The following is a 21987-nucleotide window of genomic DNA, read 5'->3' as shown; positions in this document are numbered from 1 at the left end:
TTACTTTTAGTAATGTCAAGTGCCATCTTATATAAAAATATATTGTCGATAACGGTTTTATTTCTATTCAGAATTTCTCATTTATTCATGAAATGTATCGAGATTTTGTTATTTTCAGGTACATGTCTCTCTTTAAGGGAAGACATTTTATGAAAGACATCTTCAGGAGGATTATACTTTTTAGGAATTTTTATTATGAGAGAATTTTGTACAGAAAATTTGATGGACCTTATTGCTTATTTTGTGGATCCAGCATCTTCAAGAGCACCAATTTCTTTTCTTTGTGCTTTTCTCTTTCGGGATGCTTTATTTTTTGTATCAATAGGTCTCCCACGCTTTTAGACATGTCTTATGTTTATTAGACTGCTAAATTTCTTAATTGTCCTACTAAGATTTCAATCCTCGTTGGGATTTTAGCAGCTAGAATATGAGACATTTTTACCTTATTGCAACTATAAATTAATTATCATCTGAACTTTCAGTTCACATATGATATTCAAGATAACGTCAAATTATTTCATTTTATTTGCTTCTAGCAAATTTTTCTTTCTACTCATGGTGGGAAGACTTTATAGTAAAAGAATATTCTGGTTCTTTTATAGACGTCCATATGAAAATTATTCAACTTATTGTAATTGATTGCGGATGATCAAGTTAATTATGAAAAGCATATAAATATTTTGAATCATATCACTTTTAATGCATCATAATATTTGATTCAATAGTTGTATGATATCATCTTAAAGAGAAAGCTGGTAGTTTTTTTAATACGAGCTTCTGGTCCAAAATCATAGAAGTACTATAAAGATATTCATTATCACGTCCAAACTCTTGATTTATTTGAAAAATGCACCATTTATTTATGGGAATGATATAAATCCAATACCATTCATTTCAGTGAATAATGTGGAACTAGTAGGATTTGACTCATGATTTCTTAACAAAAATTCATTATTTTGCTCAGCCATTAGAAGACAATATATGCGTTTAGAATATATTGTAAACTTTCACACTCGATATTGCTACTTCAGGAGCAAATTTGAGGCATTCATTTTAAACATATATTCTTTAGTGGCTTTTCTCTAAACAATTTCAATTATACAACTCCAGGTGCATCAATCATAACGAACTTTTGGGAGGATCTCGATCTTTTGGTACACGTATCATTCCTTTAAACTATCTCACAGAATCAATAAATATTTTATTATGAGATACTCAATAAAATTATTGATTTATGGCGATCGTTCAGGGATGCTTCATTTCTATTCCAAAATGAATATTATTATCAATAATTCATAACAAGTATAAAATAAATAAATAGAACTTGTATATAAACTATGTGAATAAAAATTGACCACAGATAACTGAAATGTAAATTATGAAAATTTTAATTTACCATAGATATAACTGCAATGTAAACTATGTAAATAAACGTAAAATTTTATCAAGTAATAATAAGGAATATAATCTTTAATACTCACATTGGGGATTGCAAATAATATATTGAAAAACTTACTTGAAGTAGAAGACCACTAGCTTCAGAATCGTCATAACCTTCATGCTGATAACGTGTTATGAAACTAAAAGAGAAATAATATTACAAAAGAAAAATAATATTGCAAGAGAAAGAGTTGTTATTCAAATGCAAAACTTGATTATATACAAGTGAATGATACTCATATATATATGAGTACAAAGGAATAGGTATAGCTTAAGTCTTAATTGATGGCTAAAGATATGTCTTAATTGATGGCTCAATAGTCTTAATTAATAACTAAAGATTGATTTTAATTGATAACTAAATAAACTTAATTGATGGTTAAAGATGGTTATACAAATAAGTTTATAACATAACCCAATTAGTTCGAATTTTTTTAAAGTTGGTAATGGATGGAAGCGATTGCGTTTGGCAACGGCGACAGCGACAACGACGTACGTCTAGAAAGATTCATGGGCCTGTGTCGATCCGTAATATCAGAGTTTTAGGGAACTACTACGTACAGTCCCAATTCAAGACTGCATATGCTGACCTCACTTAAAAGAAGCGATTCCGTTTCATTTAAGTGAGGTAAAAGATTGCGTATTGCTTTGGTAGAAACTAGACCTCTGCATTTTCTCCTCAAGAGTATTGCTTTGGTAAAAACCAGACCTCCTGCATTTTCTCCTCAAGAATGAAGTAAGAACAATTGGCAGCCTCCTCCTCCACCAGATTCTTCTCCTCTGCAGTTTGGTTCTGGTCCACAGGTTGTTCCCGGTGCTTGTATTACGAAGTTGTTCTGGGTGCTTTTTTCTTTTTTAATCATTCTGGATGCGTGCATTTGACTACTTTGATTCACAATCCTCACAAAACCAAGAAACATGTTCAGGTAGAAGTTACGGACCATACATCCAAGCAATAACTACATAAACAAACAACCAAGAAAAATTCTATTTTTTCATGTTTCTATGCGAAACAAACAAACAAAAAGTAAAATTTTTTTTTTAATCATTCCGGGTGCATGCATTTGACAGTAATCACAATAATCTGCCTTCCATCCATTTCAAAGGGATGCTTGCTCTAACAACGTCTACAAGCATTACTTATATAAAAAACAAAAAACAACTTCTACAAGCATTACTTATATAAAAAATAAAAAACAACTTCTACAAGCATTATTGCAATTTTCTCTGAGTCATGAGCACCTTTCCAGAATTTGAAATAGGCTTTCCAATTTTCTCATAATACTGCAACTTATATTTACATTGGCCAAGTATTGGGTCAGCATCAGATTAAATACATAAATGTTGGCACCTTTGTAGTTAGTAACCATTTAAACAAGAGACCCTTTATGCAACAATTTTACCTTGATGAGAAACTTGCCATCTGAACTAATTGCCAAAGACTGAAATTCCTCCCCAGAATCACATTCAAAAATCCCAATCCTTACTGCAGCAACCACTATGTAAAGTAAAAATTCTAAATACTATACAGATTATGCAGACACAGTTTTATTGGTGGAAACTATGGTTTACTCAACACTACTACCTTTGAACCAAATCCAGACTACTACAGATTTGAGAATTTAATTTTCATTTTCAACCGAACATAGAATAGAGTCTAAATGCAAGGAAATGTGTTTGATACTTTCTGAACTACTACTAAGAATTTTTTTTTTCTTTTTAATTTTCTGTTTGATGCTCTCTTCATTACAGTGCTCTTCTTTGGCACCGATTAATGGGAAGAAAATCCAACTTTAAGCCCATCCCAAACTCAAGCTCAACCCAAGCTCAACAAATCTGAACATGAAAAATAAACAAGACATGCACGAAAATCACAAGATTATTTCTTTCTTCTATTAACATTTCTGATGCAAAATAGCCCACAAGGAGGAGGAACGGTGAAGGGGTTTTGGGCAGATTCAGTTGTTCTGAAAGGATGAGGAACGGTGAAGGGGCGACGGTGAAAGGCAAAAGGCGAAGGGGGAAGGGGGCGACGGCGAACACACATAGGGACTTGGGGCTAGAGTGAAGTTTGAGGGACGAGGGACTTGGGGCTTAAAGAGTGAAGGGGCTTAAAGAGGAAGAAAATGCAGGAGATATGATTTTAATACGCAGCTGTTTACTCTCACTTAAATGAAATGTCCCGAATTAGGACTGCAAAAAGAATTATTATTATTATTTTTTTTATATTTATTATGATCAACGACTAGCTGTCGCTGGAAATTTCCTGGAAGTCCAGGGAAAACCGTCCGTCCACCCATGAATAGAGCACTAGAATCCAAAATGGTCATAACGAAATATCGTCATCTGTCTCCCTGTCTCAGATCCAAGCTCAAAGCATCACCCCGCATTCTGCTCTGCATCTTCTTTTTCTTTTCCACGATCAACTTGCATACTCCAACATTCTCTGTATCTCGATCTCTGGCCTCTCGCTTGGTCCTGTCTACATTGCATTTGAAGTTTGGTTGAGTCTCGCCAGAAGCCAAGTAACATAATAGAAGGAATCTGCTGGAGATGGTTGTCATCAAGGAATTGTATCCTTCCCTTTTTAAAATGTTTTTGCATCGGATGAAATGAGGAAAAGAAAATATTAAAAACAAATCTTGTTCTTGGAGTGTTTGTTTGGTACACTGTCAAGAATCCAGTGACTTAGCCCTAAGTTGAGGAGAAAATGGGGAGAGTCTGTCCGTGAATGAAGCTGAAACGGAAGTGAAGGAAGTGAAGTGTGTGCAGGAAGTGAAGTGAAGTGAACCTGTAAGAAGAATGGGAGACAACGGCGTCGTACATAGGTGCATGAAGGGCTTTCAAGCTTGGAAGAAACGGCACCGTGTGAAGATCCCTTTAATAAAGCTATGCGTTTTGTCCTTTAATTAAACACAGCGTTTGGGGTCATGTCCAAACGGTGTGTTTTATACAAATTGCCTTTTTTCCTTTCTATTTTTACATTACACTTGTCGCTGTTTCAATGGTTCTGTTAGTCATGGGCTATGTCCATATAGGAAAGGAAAAACAACACAAAAGGCATATGGAATTTGTAAGAACTTGCTATTGCAGATTGGAGGTTGGGAGCCCTCGAAGTACTCCTGTAGCCATTTTTTGAGAGTGTAAATTCTTGCATGCATTTTATCAAACAGCTTGAGTGCACTAGGTTGAACCATTGCTGCAAGCCGCCCCTTTACTTTGCATCTTCTTCCTAATTACACAGATACAATCAACCATCAGTTAACAGGCTACTAAGCAGGTTCTTAACATTGGTATCAGCTTCATCCGATCCTATCATACAACCCAAACAACCTCACAGCACACCCAAACAGCATCCCATACAACCCAAATAGCAGCCCATAAACACCCAAACAGCCTCCCATAAACACCCAAACAGCATCCCATAAACACCCAAACATCATATCAAAACCATGGCTGATAATACAAGATCCAAAACTCAGCTCATAGAGGCCTTACAAATCCAGGTAGAACAACATCAACAGGAATTTATTCCAATCAAAGCAAAAATCAGAGAGCTCAAAACTGATGTTCAAGAAATTAAAGATATGCTACGTACCTTGATGAACCGATAGCACCATCCACCACCCCCTCCACCTCTTAACCATGAAGCCAACTTTGAAGTGGAAAACCATGACCCATGAAGAATGAACAATAGAGGGGTCAAGTTGGATTTTCCCCATTTCCAAGGACTTAATCCAGCTGCATGGCTTTTTAAAGCCAACCACTACTTCGAGTTCCACCAAACACCAATGTCTCAACGACTTTTGATGGCCTCTTACCATATGGAAGGAGACACCCTCGTATGGTTTGAAAATGTCATCGATGGGGGATTATGCCGTGATTGGGACACTTTTTCCAGAGCATTACTGCTGCGTTTTGGACCCACGACTTACGACGATCCAATGGAGGCATTGATGAGGCTAAAACAGACCACTACAGTCGAGTCTTACATGAGCCAATTTGAAAGGTTGGCCAACCGCTTACGAGCTCTCTCAGATAATCATAAATTGAGCTGTTTTCTTTGTGGCTTGAAAGATGAAATTCGAATCCTGGTACGTATGTTATGTCCTGTGAATTTAAATGCAGCATATGGATTAGCAAAAATGCAAGAAGAATACATTCCAAGCATAAGAAAAATTGCTAAATCAATGGGGGAAAAAAGCACATCCATGGGTGGGGCAAATTATTCCACTAGCTCTTATTCTAGTGACTATTCTACCAAATGGAGGAAACCTATGGGGGGCGCTAAACCAATTTCTTCGGAACAAATGAATGAAAAACGACGCAAGGGCCTATGTTTTAATTGTGATGAGAAGTGGAACCCCCAACATACTTGTAAAACTCCTCGGATTTATCTCTTGGATGGGGATGAGCAAGTGTGTGAGGAGTTGGGTGTCGAAGAAGAAGTGCTGCCAAAGGGTGAGGTCGAAGAAGAACCGGTGCTGGACAAGATAGCTACACCAACCAGCAGCAAGGGGGAGCTGGAAATTTCCTTGGCTGCTATAGCGGGCACTCCCACGGTGAGAACAATGCGTTTACTTGGAAGCCTTTGTGGTGAACAAGTGGTGATATTAGTGGATTCGGGAAACTCCCACAACTTTGTAGACTCAGCCTTGGCAGAAAAATTGCAGCTGCCTGTTGATTACTCAGTGAACTTGAAGGTTAGAGTGGCAAATGGCCAAGGCCTTGATAGTGAAGGCATTTGCTGAACAGCCCAGTTAAAGGTGCAAGGTAACTTGTTAAACCCTTCTCTTCATTTGTTGAATCTGGCTGGTTGTGACATTGTGCTGGGAGTCCAATGGCTGGAGACCTTGGGCCCCATAACTTGGGATTTTTCAAAACTACTTATGACCTTTGTATGTGAAGGAAAAAAGATTGAATTTAAGGGGTTAAAATTGAACTCCTCGGTTGTGGAGGATGGCCAAAAGTTACTAAAAGCAACTTTGGCTAAAGGGAAGGGCATCTTTTTACAGATTGTATGTGAAAGAGAAGTTAAGGAACATTCTGCAGTGGTGGAGGGGCAATTTTCTGAACTGTTAGAAGAGTTCAAAACAGTATTTGAGGAACCACAAGGGTTACCCCCACCCCGTTCTCATGACCATCAAATAGTCCTTAAGGAGGGCACTCAACCCATCACAAATAGACCCTACCGATACCCTTATTACCAAAAAACAGAAATTGAGAAAATTGTTGCTGAGTTATTGAAATCAAGGGTGATTAGACCCAGCTCAAGTCCTTTTTCTTCTCCTATTTTGCTGGTTCGTAAAGCCGATGGAAGTTGGAGGCTTTGCGTGGACTATAGAGCACTTAATAAGGAGACAGTAAAGGCAAAGTTCCCTATCCCCGTAATTGATGAGTTGCTAGATGAACTCTTTGGCTCGGTGATCTTTTCCAAGCTTGATTTAAGATCGAGCTACCATCAAGTGAGGGTAGTGCAGAATGACATTCCTAAAACAGCTTTTCGTACCCATGATGGACATTATGAGTTCTTGGTGATGCCCTTTGGCCTCACCAACGCTCCAGCCACATTCCAAGGGTTAATGAACGATATTTTCAAACCTTTTTTGAGGAAATTTGTGCTTTTTTTTTTTTTTTATGATATTTTGGTGTATAGCAAGTCAAAAGAAGAACATGTGGGACACCTAAGGGAAGTTTTAAACATGCTGAGACAGCATTGTTTGTATGCCAAAAGAGCTAAGTGTCGGTTTGCGGTTGATGAAGTCGACTATTTAGGCCACATTATTAATGATAAAGGGGTGATGGCTGATCCTTCTAAGATTGTTACTATGATAGGGTGGCCTGAGCCTAAGAATGTGAAGGCCTTACGAGGGTTCCTAGGGCTCACGGGGTGCTACCGGAAATTCATCCGGAATTATGGTCTCATCACAGCTCCTCTCACTTCACTACTCAAGAAAAACTCTTTTTCTTGGAACAAGGAGTCCAGCAAGGCTTTTGCATCCTTAAAACAAGCTATTTCCCAACCACCAGTCCTAAAACTTCCTAATTTTAACAAGCCATTTGTGATTGAGTGTGATGCCAGCGGGAATGGGATAGGGGCAGTGTTAATGCAGTCTGGACAGCCTATTTACTTCTTCAGCCAGGCGCTGAAGGGCAAGGCCTTGTTACTGTCAACATATGAAAAAGAATTATTAGCCCTTGTGACAGCTGTACAAAAGTGGAGACCGTACCTTCTTGGGCAGCCATTTATCGTTAAAACTGACTAACAAGCACTGAAGTTCTTGTTAGAACAGCGGGTGGGGACCGAGGCCCAACAAAAGTGGATAACCAAGTTAATGGGCTACGACTTCGTTATTGAGTATAAAAAGGGTAAGGAAAAGAAAGTGGCGGATGCCCTCTCAAGGAGGGAAGAGGACTTACAAGAGGCTGGTTGCTTGGCTATGATCTCATTTCCTACACCCCTTTGGATAGAAGAGCTAAAGAAAAGCTACCAAGACTCTATGGAATTGGCCGAATTACTAAAAAATCTACAAGCTAATAAGGACATTCCTAAGGGTTTTTCCTTGCATTACGGGTTAATTGTTAAGAAGGGGAGATTGGTTTTGGCTCCTAACTCAGATTTTAAAAAAAAGGTTCTGCAGTACATTCATACTAACCCCCAAGCTGGCCATTCGGGGTATTTGAAGACGTATCAAAGGGCAAAACATGATTTTATTTGGAAGGGAATGAAGAGAGATATTAAACAGTTGGTTAGAGAGTGTGAGACTTGTCAGGTTGTTAAGTATGAGACTACACATCCGGCTGGGCTGCTGCAACCCTTACCTCTTCCTAATCAGCCCTGGACTGACATATCTCTTGATTTCATTGATGGCTTACCTAATTCTAAGGGATTCAGTGTCATTTTTGTTGTAGTAGATCGATTTTCGAAATATGGCCACTTCATAGCCTTGGCCCATCCATATACAGCCAAGGGGGTAGCCGAGGAATTCATAAAGAACATTTTCAAACTGCATGGTTTCCCTAAGTCTGTGGTGTCGGATAGGGACCCTATTTTCTTGAGTTCATTTTGGCAAGCTTTGTTCCATGCCCAAGGGACTTCCTTGGATTTTAGCTCGGCCTACCACCCCCAAACTGATGGTCAGACCGAGGCTCTCAATAAAAGTGTAGAGTGTTATTTAAGGTGTTATGCAGGGGCTAAACCTAAGTCGTGGTCCTTATAGCTTCCCATGGCGGAGTGGTGGTATAACACTACCTATCACACAGCAACAAAAATGACCCCTTTTGAAGTAGTGTATGGGCACCCTCCCCCAACTCTACTGTCCTATGTTTCAGGAACAAGCAATAATGTCACAGCAGATCAAGTACTTAGAGACAGGGACCAAGTGATACAGTTGTTAAAAACTAATCTTAATGAGGCTCAGAACCGTATGAAGCACTATGTAGACAAGAAACGAACGGAGAGACAGTTTAACATAGGCGATTGGGTTTATTTGAAATTGCAACCATACAGACAGAAAACCCTAGCCTTAAGGCACAACCTCAAATTGGTGCCTAGATTTTATGGGCCTTTTCAAATTGAAGCAAGGGTAGGTGCAGTAGCTTACAGATTAAAGCTTCCGGAGTCTTCTAAGATACACCCGACTTTCCATGTATCATGCTTAAAGAGGAAGCTCGGCCACCAAGTCCCAATATTTCCTTCACTGCCACCTACAGACCAAACAGGGGAGTTAAAACCAGAACCAGAAAAAATTATGGAAAGAAGAATGAAGAAACAAGGAGGAAGAGCCATTACCGAAGTTCTCGTAAAATGGGTGGGTCTACCAACGGAGGAAAGCACGTGGGAGTTGCTGTGGCGTTTACAAGGCCTTTACCCACACCTTGTGGGCAAGGTGCTTTGATGGAGGGGAGTTTGTCAAGAATCCAGTGACTTAGCCCTAAGTTGAGGAGAAAATGGGGAGAGTCCGTCCGTGAATGAAGTGTGTAGGAAGTGAAGTGAAGTGAACCTGTAAGAAGAATGGGAGACAACGGCGTCGTACGTAGGTGCATGAAGGGCTTTCAAGCTTGGAAGAAACGGCACCGTGTGAAGATCCCTTTAATAAAGCTATGCATTTTGTCCTTTAATTAAACACAGCGTTTGGGTCATGTCCAAACGGTGTGTTTTATACAAACTGCCTTTTTTCCTTTCTGTTTTTACATTACACTTGTCGCTGTTTCAATGGTTCTGTTAGTCATGGGCTATGTCCATATAGGAAAGGAAAAACAACACAGAAGGCATCTAGAATTTGTAAGAACTTGCTATTGCAGATTGGAGGTTGGGAGCCCTCGAAGTACTCCCGTAGCCATTTTCTGAGAGTGTAAATTCTTGCATGCATTTTATCAAACAGCTTGAGTGCACTAGGCTGAACCATTGCTGCAAGCCGCCCCTTTACTCTGCATCTTCTTCCTGATTACACAGATACAATCAACCATCAGTTAACAGGCTACTGAGCAGGTTCTTAACATACACTTGCTTGACAGTTTATGCATTGTTGTATACCTTTATTAGTGGTTAATGTTCGTTCGGGTGGTGTTCATATTTCTTCAAATGGTTATTCTTAGGTTTCCTCAGCTGATAAATTTTCAATGGGGATGTTTTGAAGTCGGATCGCCATGCCCTTGTCGCTGGAAGAGGTAAAACCAAGCAAACGCGTTTAAGCTCTGTCACAGTGACACCCCATTTCACTTCTAAGAATTAAATGTACGCATTGCAGTATGGGATAGCACAAATGTACATGGTCACGAAGATGCAGCAAAAGAACACGACTGGTACTGAAGGGGTTGAACTATTAGAAAGCAGACCATTTGAAGACGATGTGTACGGAAAAGGTCGATACACTCCTAAAGTTTATCGTCTGCAAAGGTAATCTTGATTGATCGCAGTTTATGTATTATGTGGCAGAAAGAAGTCGTTATCGCTGGATTATTGTATCAAATATGGAAATTTCAGCGGTTAAAAAATGGAGTGATTAAGGGAATTGGATTCTTGTTTTTGGTTCATGTGGCGTTCTGCAGAAATGTTGTAGCTTTTCAATGCCACATTGAGCATTTTTCTTGGTAAATATGGCTGATTGCTAATTCCTGGATGTTATTATCACATCTAATGTTACTTATAAAAAAAAAGAGAGAAATCACACCTAATGTTGGAATAGGGCATTTTCATATAGTGTTACTCATTATCCATTTAATTATAATTTTTTTATTCTTGATGTGTTTAAAAAACTATTTATTATCTTTCACTTATATGATAATCATATGATATTACATTTGGGGATGATGAAATAATGATAATTAAAAGCATCATGAATAGCATTTTTCTTCTTCTATGTTGGGTGAGTGTGACCAGGCACAAGCAGTTGGATAATGTGTTGCTTCCACAACGTTGACAAGGCACCTACCTGCCTACATGCTTTGGTGGCCTCTATATATTTTAGTTTTGTTGTTTTTGTTGAATTGGATCTTTTCTTGAAAGTTCGTCTTGGAATGAAAATTTGTAACTTTCTAGTTACAGTTATTATAAACTCTTATGTCTAATTTGGGAAGTGAGATAAGATGAAAATTTTGTAAATAGTAGTAAAATAGTTTGTGAATAGTAGTGAGATAGTTTGAGTTGGGTATTTTTTAGGTTTTGAGAAATGAGACGGAAATAGTTGAATAAAAAATATTATAAATTTAAAATATTATTAGAATATAGTTTTATAATATTATTTTCGTTTGAGAATTTGAAAAAATTGAATTATTTTTTATTTTTTGTTTGAAAGTTTGGAAAAATTGTAATAATTAGTTTGAAAAAATTGTAATAATTGGTTTGAAAATTTTGTATTTGAATTATATTTGGGAAAGAGATAAGATGATATGAGAATTTTGGGATGAGAGCTATTTTAATCTTGACCTCTTTCTGCAGCAAAGTTCCTGCTTGGCTTAGAAAATTTGCACCACCACATGCTCTTGATGTGCAAGAGGAAGCCTGGAGCGCATACCCGAGATGTAAATCAGGTTTGCCATGTCCTCTAGACGTCCCTCCTTGTGTATTTCTTGTACTCGTATTAATGTCTTTTTGGTTTTTTATCTGCAAATGGATGCCTCATTACCCAGTACTCAAGGTAAAAATTCTCTCTTTCCAATCAAAGTTCACTTCCATAAACATTCTGGGGAAAATGTTTTACTTCACAGTTCTAGGTATTCATTGATTTTGTTTTTGTGTAGTGTGCACACTTTACCAGGTTTCGGTTAACTATTGAAACTGTCCACAGGGCTGACAATGGGCACTTGGAAAATGTTTGTTTCTTAGAATCTCTCTTATTTTTTGTCTAAAATACTAAAATGTGTAGCTTTCTTTTTATGTTAGCAGTTTCATGTATTTAAGAAGTTCGTTATATTCTACTCCTACCTTTCTAATCGCGGTTATTTAGCCTCCATGTAGCTTATCTAGATCTTAGCAGTCACATGGCTTTACTCGTGCATCAAATATGAAATTGCAATGTATTAAACCTTTCATATTTCTTGGTGGTTTTTTGGCACTCACCTGTGAAGCTGATAAACCAGGTACATGGTTTAAGCAAGGAACAACTGGCAGCCAGGCAAGTGGAATATATTGATATAGATATTCCTGGAAAGGATTGTTGGAGTTACGTAGTTGGAAATTGTAGTATAGATTTTTCCAAATTCAAATCAGCAAGAATTGACCGTGGTCCACTTCCAAAGGGGTGGCAGGTTAGAGTTTTCTGTAATTGTAATTTATGTGTTTTATTTGTCTCATGGAACTTTGGCTCGCATTCCTTTTCTTCTCTTTTTTGGCAGAATTCACAGATTGCTTACGTCATTTAACATCAGGGAGTTTTTCGTATTGGTGTGTTTCTCTCTCTTAGTTTTTTTCTCTCTCCGTACTGTCAAGGAGAAATTATGTTTTCTCGTTGAAGTGTGTTCTTTCCAGAGGTGTTTTAGATTAGTATCTTCACTTGGTTTATGTATTAAGGTTTTTTCAATGGAGCTGTGTAGAAATTTCATAATTGAAAAGAAGTGTTTTGAACTCAAGAATATTAATGAAAGACGTTGGAGGTTCACTGAGATTAGTTTTCGAGTAGTGAGATTTATTTCCTTCGATTAGGAAGCTTTGGGATGGTTGGCTGAAAAGGTGAAGGAAGGAATAGCTCACGGGGGGCAGATGGAGTTTGTGAGATCGAAACGCAGCGGATCCCAAGTTCTTATGGTGCAGAGGCAGCGCAATTCCTTAGGGAGTTTCTTTGCTCTTTCAGAATATGGACCAGTGAAAAGGCGTGGGATGCTGTTGGTCCCGGAGGGGAGAAAGGGTGAAGGGTGGAGGTTTCTTCGAGAGATGTTGCTGGAGCTCAGTGCATCATCCTCTGAGTTGGGGGGGAAAAACAGGGGCCGGCCATTGTTGCCTTCCCTTCAGTCTCAGAAGGCTTTACCTACTGTGTCATACAGAGAGGCTATGTCTCGAGAGCCACAAATCCTTGAGAGGACAGAAGCACTACCTCCTTTGGGGATGGTGCAGACCTGCGATGGAGTTGGTAGAGGAGTGTCGGGGTCAAATATGGTTGACGTGCTACAGGCGTTGGTAGATATGGAAAATCAAGTTGACAGTTTAAAGAGTAAGATGGTTTTCTTGAAACGGTGCGTTCTGGAGGGGCTGAAGTGTGATACGGGTGTGGGCCAGGTTGTTGATGGCCGGGCTTTAGGTGGTTTGGATAAGGGTAAGGGGCTGTTGGGGTTTGGGCCGTTTTTGGGTCAGGTGTTTCAGGAGTCCAGCCAGGTTTTGAAGACAGGCCCAGAGGCCTAGGCCGTGAAGATAGGCCAAGGCCCAGCCCGTTAAGCCTGGCGAAGTCCCTGAAGGTAACGGGTCAGCATGTGCTGATGGCCCGTCGTCGCTGGGAGGGCCTCAGCTACCTTCGACGGCGAAGGGTCAGATGGTGCCGACGTATACGGGGGTGGGGGTCTCGCCGGAGTTCTCTGGGTTGCCGGAAAACAGTTCCAAAGGCCAGGGTATTAGTTTGGATCTAGCGGCAGTTTTGAATCGAGTTGAGAAGGACGTGCCGGTGATGGGTGGGCCTCAGCCACCTTCGACGGCGAAGGGTCAGACCTCGCCGGCGTGTATGAGGGTGATGGTTTCGCTGGAGTTTTCTGTGTTGCTGGAAACCAGTGCCGAGAATGAGTTACCGTTGAATAGTGCCGAGAATGATGTGCCGGTGATAGAGTATGCACAGAAAGTGTCGTCTGGGTGTGAGAGGGTTAACGAGGCTTTTCCTATGCCGGTTGCAACGTCGGAACAGGGTCTGGCTGTAGAGGGTCTTCCGATACACTCTCTGAGAGGTGTTGATGGTGGTTTACCCTTGCTGGAAGTTGCACAGAACTGTGCGCACGTGTTAGTAGATTCTTCTGCTGTGTTTTCCGAGGAGGTTGAAGGGGTGGAGTTGGGTTTGTATGCTGGTGGTAAGGGTAATAGCGGGGCAGTGGAAGCTGAGGTGGGTGAGGCGGTTTTTGGTACTAAGGAAGCTTCCTCTTCTTCTGTTATAGCAGGGTCTTCGTGTGGTGTTCCGGTGTTGGTGGGGAGCTCTGATGAGGTAGTGGCAGCTAGAGGTGAGGCTATTTTGCAATTGGCTGGGGTTGGGGAAGATTGTGCCGGTGATGAGGGGTCTTTCCTCACTCCCTTGTGCACACTTCCGCCCAGAGTTGAAGAGAGGAATTATTCCTCATCGTGGGTTTTTAAAAAAGTGAAGGAAATTCAAGCAGTTATAGGGATCTCTTGTGTTGGCAAGGAGGAACAATTTAAAGCCCTTCTTGTAGCTTTGGAGGAAAGCCACTCAAAGTCAGCTGTTAAGAGGGATAGGGAACTTAAAAGGTTAACCTGTTCCATTAATTATGATGTGAAGGAAGGGAGTGGCGGAAGGGAGATATCGAAAGGGAGGGGCAATCCAGGTGTTAATGCAGCCTAAGATTATATCCTAGAATGTGCGGGGGCTAAATGATCGCAATAAACGCCTTCGTATTAAATCTTTATTGCGATTATGGAAGGGTGATGTGGTGTGTTTTCAAGAAACTAAGTTGTGGTGCATTAATAGAAGCATTATACGTAGCTTATGGGGGTTTTCGTATGTGGGTTGGGCATACTTGGCTTCAGAAGGAGCCTCAGGTGGGGTTTTACTTATGTGGGACAAAAGAGTGGTGGAGGCGGTAGAAGAGTGTATTGGAGAGTTCTCAGTAGCAACTAAGTTTAAAAATGTGGAGGATGGTTGGGAATGGGCCTTTGTAGGTATATACGGTCCGAATGTGGATAGGGAGAGGAGAAGGTTATGGGAGGAGTTGGTGGGTATTTATTCTTTATGGGAAGTGTCGTGGTGTATGGGGGGGGGATTATAACATTACTCGCTTTCAGAGTGAGCGATCGGGACAGCATCGAAACTATGTGGCCATGGAGGAGTTTTCAGAGTTTATGTTTGACTTGAATCTCATGGATCTTCCATTGGTAGGGGGTGAGTATACTTGGTCAAATGGTAGGGTGTGGTCAAGATTGGACAGATTTTTGGTCTCTCCTGAGTGGGAGGCTCATTTTCCGGGGGTTTGTCAGAAACGGCTTCCTCGAGTCAGCTCCGATCATTTCCCTATTCTCTTAGATTGTGGGGGCATACTCAATGGTTGTCGGCATTTCAAATTTGAAAATATGTGGCTTAAGACGGACAGTTTTGGAGAATTGGTGAGGGCTTGGTGGTCATCGTATCAGATCGCTGGCACGCCAAGTTTTATCCTTGCAGGTAAATTAAAGGCCTTGAAGATAGATCTGAAAAAGTGGAACTTGGAAGTTTTTGGCCACACTGACAATCAGAAACTAGTCCTTATGGAGGAATTGCAGGAAATAGAAGGACAGGAATTACAGGGAGACATCTCAGAGGAGGGGTTAATGAGGAAGGGCATGGTTATGGCAAATTTGGAGAGAGTCTTGTTGGCGGAGGAGACCTCGTGGCGTCAAAAATCTAGAGCACTCTGGTTGAAAGAAAGGGATAGGTGCACGAAATTTTTTCATAAAGTGGCAAACTCTCATCGACGGAGTAATGCCATTGAGGTTCTTCATTCAGGTACCGAGGTAATATCTTCGAAGACTGATATAGAGAATCATATTGTGCATTTTTATGAGTCCCTACTTACCGAATCGGTTGTGTGGAGGCCGAAGCTGGATGGACTGCGGTTTGAGTCTATTGACACCCAGAGTGTGTATGTGATGGAGAGACCTTTTGATGAAGAGGAGGTATACAAGGTCATTTCTGGGATGGCGAAGGATAAAGCACCTGGTCCAGATGGCTTCTCTATGGGTTTCTTTCAATCTTGCTGGGACATGGTGAAAGGTGATGTTATGCAGGTCTTCAGTGAATTTCATTCTTTTCAAAAGTTTGAAAGATCTCTTAATGCAACTTTTATTGCTCTCATTCCCAAGAAGCAAGGGGCTTCGATCATTGAGGATTTTCGTCCTATAAGTCTGGTTAGTGGAATATACAAAATAATTTCGAAAGTGCTGGCCAACAGGTTAAGTCCTGTGATGGAACAGATTATCTCCAAGCCACAAAATGCTTTTATTCGTGGGAGACAAATTCTGGACTCAGTGCTCATTGCTAATGAGTGCTTAGATCACAGGTTGAGGGAGGGAGTTCCAGGTATTCTTTGTAAATTAGACATGGAAAAGGCGTATGATCATGTGAACTGGGATTTCTTATTATATTTGCTACGGAGGTGTGGATTTGGTGAGAGGTGGATTTCATGGATGAGTCATTGTATTTCTTCTGCAAGGTTCTCAGTGCTTGTTAATGGATCACCTGTTGGGTTCTTCAATAGTTCTCGGGGTTTGCGACAAGGAGATCCATTATCTCCGCTGCTGTTTGCTATAGTCATTGAGGCCCTTAGTCAGATGGTAAAGGCGGCTGTGGAGGGTAGTCTCTTATCGTGTTATCAGGTGGGCAATAGCACGGGTGACTCTATTGTCATTTCACATCTTTTATTCGCAGACGATACTCTTCTTTTCTGTGATGCGGATATTGATCAGATCCAAACCATACGAGCATTGCTACGTTGTTTTGAAGCAGTATCGGGTCTCAAGGTGAATCTTGGGAAGTCTGAGATGGTTCCAGTGGGTGCGGTCTCTAATACCCCCAGCTTAGCAAGCTTTTTGGATTGTAAGGTGTCTGCTTTGCCGATGACATATCTGGGCCTTCCATTGGGCGCAACTTTCAAGGCTAGAGCTATTTGGGATGGGGTAGTGGAGAAGATCGAGAAAAGGTTGGCTGGGTGGAAACGGATGTATTTATCGAAAGGTGGTCGTCTCACTCTCATTAAGAGTACCCTTTCTAATCTGCCCACTTATTATCTTTCCCTGTTTCCTATGCCTGTAGGGGTGGTGAATAGGATCGAGAAACTTTTTAAGGCGTTCCTTTGGGGGGGTATAGGGGAGGAGAAGAAATTCCATTTGGTTAAATGGAAGACAGTATGTGCCCCAGTCGAGCAGGGGGGGTTGGGAGTGTGTGATTTGAGAACTTTTAATAAAGCTTTATTGGGGAAATGGTTGTGGAGGTATCAATCGGAAGGGGGAGCTTTGTGGAAGACAATTATCGATGTTAAATATGGAGCGGCTTGGGGTGGATGGTGTTCGAATGAAGTGAGAGGGGGGTATGGTGTGGGTTTATGGAAGTATATAAGGAAAGGGTGGCCATGTTTTGAACAAAATATTTGTTTTGTAGCAGGTGAGGGCAACCGTATCAGTTTTTGGCGTGATGTATGGTGCGGAGACCAGGCTTTGAAAAGGGCGTTTCCGGCTCTTTATAGTTTTGCAGCTAATAGGGAGGCTTCAGTGGCGGATATGCGTTTCTTTTCGCATGGCTCACATCAATGGAATATTCTTTTTAATAGGAATTTTCATGATTGGGAACTATCTTATGTATCAGATCTTTTTAGCCTGCTATATTCCAAGGGTTTGCCAACGACACAGGGGGATAGAGTGAAGTGGAGGGTTAATAATAAGAAATGCACGGTTAAGGCATATTACAATATCTTGATAACACAGGACCATATTCCGTTTCCCTGGAAAAATATATGGAGGTCCCGGGTGCCTTCCAAAGTTGCCTTTTTCATTTGGAGTGCTGCTCTTGGGAAGATCTTGACTACGGATAATTTGAGGAAGAGGGGTTGTGTCATGGTAGATTGGTGCTATATGTGCAAAGAGAATGGTGAATCTGTGGATCACCTGCTATTGCATTGTGAGGTAGCTAGGGAGTTGTGGGATGAGATCTTTCGAAGGATTGATGTTCCTTGGGTGATGCCCCTGAGGGTTGTGGACCTGTTGGGTTGCTGGAGGAAGTTGCAAGGTTGTCATCAGGTGGCTGCGGCGTGGAAGATGATTCCGTTATGTATCATGTGGTGTCTTTGGTTAGAGAGGAATGCCCGGTGTTTTGAGGATAAGGAACGAACAAGAGTGGAGCTGAAGAATTTTTTTCTGCATACTCTACTGTCTTGGTTTTCGGCTATTGTACTAAATGGGGATAATGCTCATGACTTTTTGTCTTTGTTTCAGCATAGCTAGAATGTATTTAGGTGTTTTTCTGTACACTTCCAGCGTACATGGCTCGTGCCTTTTTCATTCATATCAATAATATTTTCTCTTACCTATCAAAAAAAAAATTTAACATCAGGGCTCAAATTGTTGTGCTAAAAAGGAACCCTTTTTAGTGCTCTTTATGTCTTTCAACATCACACAATCACTTTTGCTTTTCTTCTGTATCACTTTTTTTTCTCCTAATCTAGTAAGGTGCACTTTTTAATTTCAACGTTTTTCAAATCCTCGCGAAAAATTAGTTTGTGTTTTTGTTTGTTATTTTGATATTTGTTCTCAGGATAGGTGTGATCCAGTCATGACTGCGTACAAATTGGTGACAATTGATGCACCATACTGGGGATTTGGCCGTCGGCTTGAACAAGCCCTGCTAGCGGTACCATCTCTTTGGCCTAAAAAAATCTTGAAATATCACTTTTGACTTGTGTTCAAACTTTTCCAAGCTGTTTTGCCCATTGAAATACATATTAAAAGTAGGCTGAAGCCAACATGGTTTTGACATCAATGCCTTGACGTTTCAGTGCAAATATAAATTTGCGACTGGATTGCAAATTAACTTGATAATTAGTACCTATGAAGAAGTTAACTTTGATGATTAATGCTTGGATGCTGAATTATCACTTTTTCTGCACCATTAATTCTCTTATTACATAATATATAAAAGGAAAGATAAGTATAAGAATCAGAAATTGGAAATCCAAGAAAACCCAATCCAATGCTTATGGTACAGTTCATAGCTTTATCAGATTATAATCCTCAATATCGTACCTGTTCTCAGTTCTGCAGTCCTTCCTCTAGTTATTCACTGAGATTCTGCTAGTGCAGGGGATGTGGCAACCCTGCAAGTACGGGAAATTTATTGCTGTGCAACTGGGCTTTGCTCTCCCTCTTCTCTTTTCTCATAATTTATTCATTTGATGAAAAGAAAAAGGTTTTGAGAAATAATTTGAGAATGGTATAGAATATTTTCATGCAAAATTTGCCTTGTGACATGTTTAGTTTCAAGGACGAAGACTTAGGGGGGGTAATTTGAAAAGCCAAAATCCCTAAGCAGGACAAAAGAAAAGAAAAGGACTGAGATAATTGAATATATAGAGAAAAGTGGAAAGTGGAAAGTTGAGAAAAAAGAATAGAATAAAGAACATGAAGAACAGAAAAGTGGAAAGTCAGGAAAAAACCTTCAACTTAATAAATTAATCTACATACCGCATAGCGTTTTTCATGAGCAATGATTAAATTACTTTAGGGTACTAGTGTCAGGTCTTTCCTTCAATATATAACAAACAAATTATTCATGTGATTTCTTTAACTTATGTATTTTGTTTCGCATAGGGTGAAAGGGCTCTCTTTTTGGAAAGTCATCGTCATTGCTTTGGTTGGATTGATGAATGGTATGGGATGACAGTGCAACAAATAGATGAACTCTTGCAACCAAACGACTCTACGTTAAATGAGGTAAGAAGATTCCAACTTCCTAAACTCGTTGGTAGGATATTGATACAATCGGAAATATATGCATGAATTGTACCACTTCACTCAAGTATTAACGTGATAAGTTTATTGCTTTCTGTGGCAAAACATAAATTTTTTTTTTTTGGGGGGGGGGGGGGGGGGGGGGGGGGGGGGGGGGATGTGCACACATATTTCCATGTGTAATCTTAGATAACCTTTTGCTTTTATATTTGTTCGTTCTAGCACTAGCTTTTGGTTGTAACATCTTTCGACTAGAGGATATTTATATGGTTTTGCATCTTGTATCCTGGCACTGAGCTGGATGGATGATAGTCCTTGCTGAGTTTTTGATAAATTATTAAAGAAGAAGAAGAAGAGAGAGAGAGAGAGAGAGAGAGAGAGAGAGACAGGGGGGCCAGGTCTCTGGATTTTTACTTAATTTTTTTCATAATAATTGTAACTGGCATCTGGTCATTCCTGTCCTGTATATTCCAGTGATTGTTTGCGGTCATTTAAGCACTTAAAAAGGACGGATTTTTAAATTTTTTTCCTTCCCTTAATGGCATATATAAGGTGCTAACTATATTCTTCGATCTTCAGAGACAGACTATTTACAAAATAAAGGTGAAGTTACTGTTAAGTTAGAATTTTACAATGATAAATACTTATGATTTCATTTCACAACATTTTCTGTGTGGTCAAAATAATACACCATATGAATTTGATTAGTTTCTGATTCATGAAAACCCCATATGTATACATTTTCATGAGACTACTAGGCTACTAGCATCCCTCAAGTCAAGCTGTTCTGTTTTGTTGTCCACTTCTATTTAAATTAAGGTCTCTGTTACAGACCAGTTGGAATTAAAGAAGGTTCCTTTCTTCTTTGTAAAGAATATAGAAAGAGTCAAAGAACTGCTGTTATCGTGAGTTGTTAGTGATGAGTTCATATACAGCTTATCACTATCAAATTGCCCGGTTTGGTTACCCGGTACTTCATTTCATCTGTACTGTATAACAATTTTTCCTATCTAAACACATTATATTTCATATCTAAATTTTAAAAACGTCCACTTAAATAAACAGTAATTAATAGTGAAAACTGATATGAACAGTGTAAACAGTGTGAATAAATGAACAGTATACAATTCGACTTTCTATAAAATAGTGAGACCCATACCTTTTTCAAATCTCAAAAATTAAAAGTTATCTCATCTAATTTTACTATTCAAATACACATTATTTTTTACAAACTATTTTATCTCATCTTAATTCGAAAATTTTACTACTATTCAAAATATCTTATCTCATCTCATCCGAATTGTATCCAAATAAGGCAAGTTGGATCGTGCTGCTGGGTACTGCATGTTTGCAGGATGGAAAGTGGAAATATAATTGTGAATACTGTTTTTATATTTGTTAGCAAACCACTGACTGCGCCAAGTATAATTCTGGTTATTGTTTAAACCTTGAAGTTTCTGTCTTTGATTGCCTCATTTTTGTGTAATCTTTGATCATTAGTTTTCATTTGGCTCCCTGTGATCTAAACCAGAGAATTGTCAAGCCAGCACTGATGATGAGCATTGAATATTTTAGCGGGGAATCACCACCTGATGGTGAAGGCATCTATAGCAAGAAATCTCAGAGTGTAAGCTAAGTTTTACAGGTGACATACATGAATCCCCATATCAGATATTTTCTGATGTTGAAAATATTGTTTCTTTTGAAGCTGTAGGGGGTAGGAACCTGCCCTTAGCTGCAGGGAATTGTACTTCATAATTGGACCCACATTCTCCTTGGGATCCCCAAAAATGTGAATAAAAAAATCATTTAATTTTTACTTTGTTATTAAAAATATTACACAAGACATTGTACATGAGCTGGTGGCAAGAATGAAAAATGATAATTACATTAGAAAGTATGGAAATATGTATAATTATTTTTAAAAAATAAATAAATATAAAATTTATATAAAAAAATTAATTTTTTAATAATAAAATTTATACTTTTTTAAAACGAATGTATGATATTTTCCAAACTTTACGACTTTACGTTATATGCCTCGCAGCAATTCGGATTCTCACTGATGTAGTTGTTTTAAGCCGAAATTTGTTGAAAAATTAAATCACTCCTGTATGCAATTTTTCATCATTTGTGTTTTTTTTTTTTATATATATTATTAAGAATGACATGTCATCTTTAACAATTGAGAATGTCAAGTTTTGCGTGTTTCTTGCTAATTGCTGGGAAGCAGGTGCTAATCATATAATATATTGTAACAAAATGTTCTTCATCTTAATTTAAATTTCATCGTTTTCAAATCATATCAGTCAATATGTCAGATTTTAAATGGACGTTTTATTTAAGTTGACTTTTGTAATTACTTAAAATATAATTATATTATGGTGATGCCACACCAAGAGAGAATCTTCTCTGATCATGTAATTCTT

At 39.3% G+C, this 21987-nt stretch overlaps 1 protein-coding gene and 1 long non-coding RNA gene across 17 annotated transcripts; one reads left to right on the top strand and one right to left on the bottom strand.

The window, feature by feature from the left end:
* Positions 1-1824: 1824 nt before the first annotated feature.
* Positions 1825-10197, bottom strand: LOC122292608. Its single transcript, XR_006236963.1, has 5 exons — positions 9977-10197; positions 9233-9883; positions 9045-9147; positions 5039-5550; positions 1825-4672 (listed from the first exon to the last, which is right to left on the bottom strand). It is a non-coding gene; the product is annotated as an uncharacterized LOC122292608 (long non-coding RNA).
* LOC122292606 (phosphatidylinositol transfer protein 2-like) lies at positions 9789-21377 on the top strand. Of its 16 annotated transcripts, XM_043101051.1 has the most exons (11): positions 9789-9931; positions 10039-10110; positions 10191-10339; positions 11381-11472; positions 11572-11579; positions 11683-11754; positions 12022-12056; positions 12277-12325; positions 18366-18461; positions 19418-19540; positions 21090-21377. In XM_043101051.1, exons 2-11 carry the CDS (start codon positions 10090-10092, stop codon positions 21192-21194), a joined length of 750 nt encoding a protein of 249 aa, XP_042956985.1. In that variant the 5' UTR covers positions 9789-9931; positions 10039-10089; the 3' UTR covers positions 21195-21377. The 16 variants fall into 16 exon arrangements, 15 of the variants coding, with proteins under 15 accessions (XP_042956985.1, XP_042956987.1, XP_042956981.1 ...); XM_043101053.1 differs by lacking the exon at positions 11683-11754; XM_043101047.1 differs by lacking the exon at positions 12277-12325 and having other exon boundaries at positions 12022-12189.
* The last annotated feature ends 610 nt before the right edge of the window (positions 21378-21987 follow it).

The sequence above is a fragment of the Carya illinoinensis genome, chromosome 13 (assembly GCF_018687715.1).
Source record: "Carya illinoinensis cultivar Pawnee chromosome 13, C.illinoinensisPawnee_v1, whole genome shotgun sequence".
Classification (NCBI taxonomy): domain Eukaryota; kingdom Viridiplantae; phylum Streptophyta; class Magnoliopsida; order Fagales; family Juglandaceae; genus Carya; species Carya illinoinensis.
The sequence above is the reverse complement of the archived record's forward strand: the minus strand, read 5'-3'. Positions and strand labels throughout refer to the sequence as shown.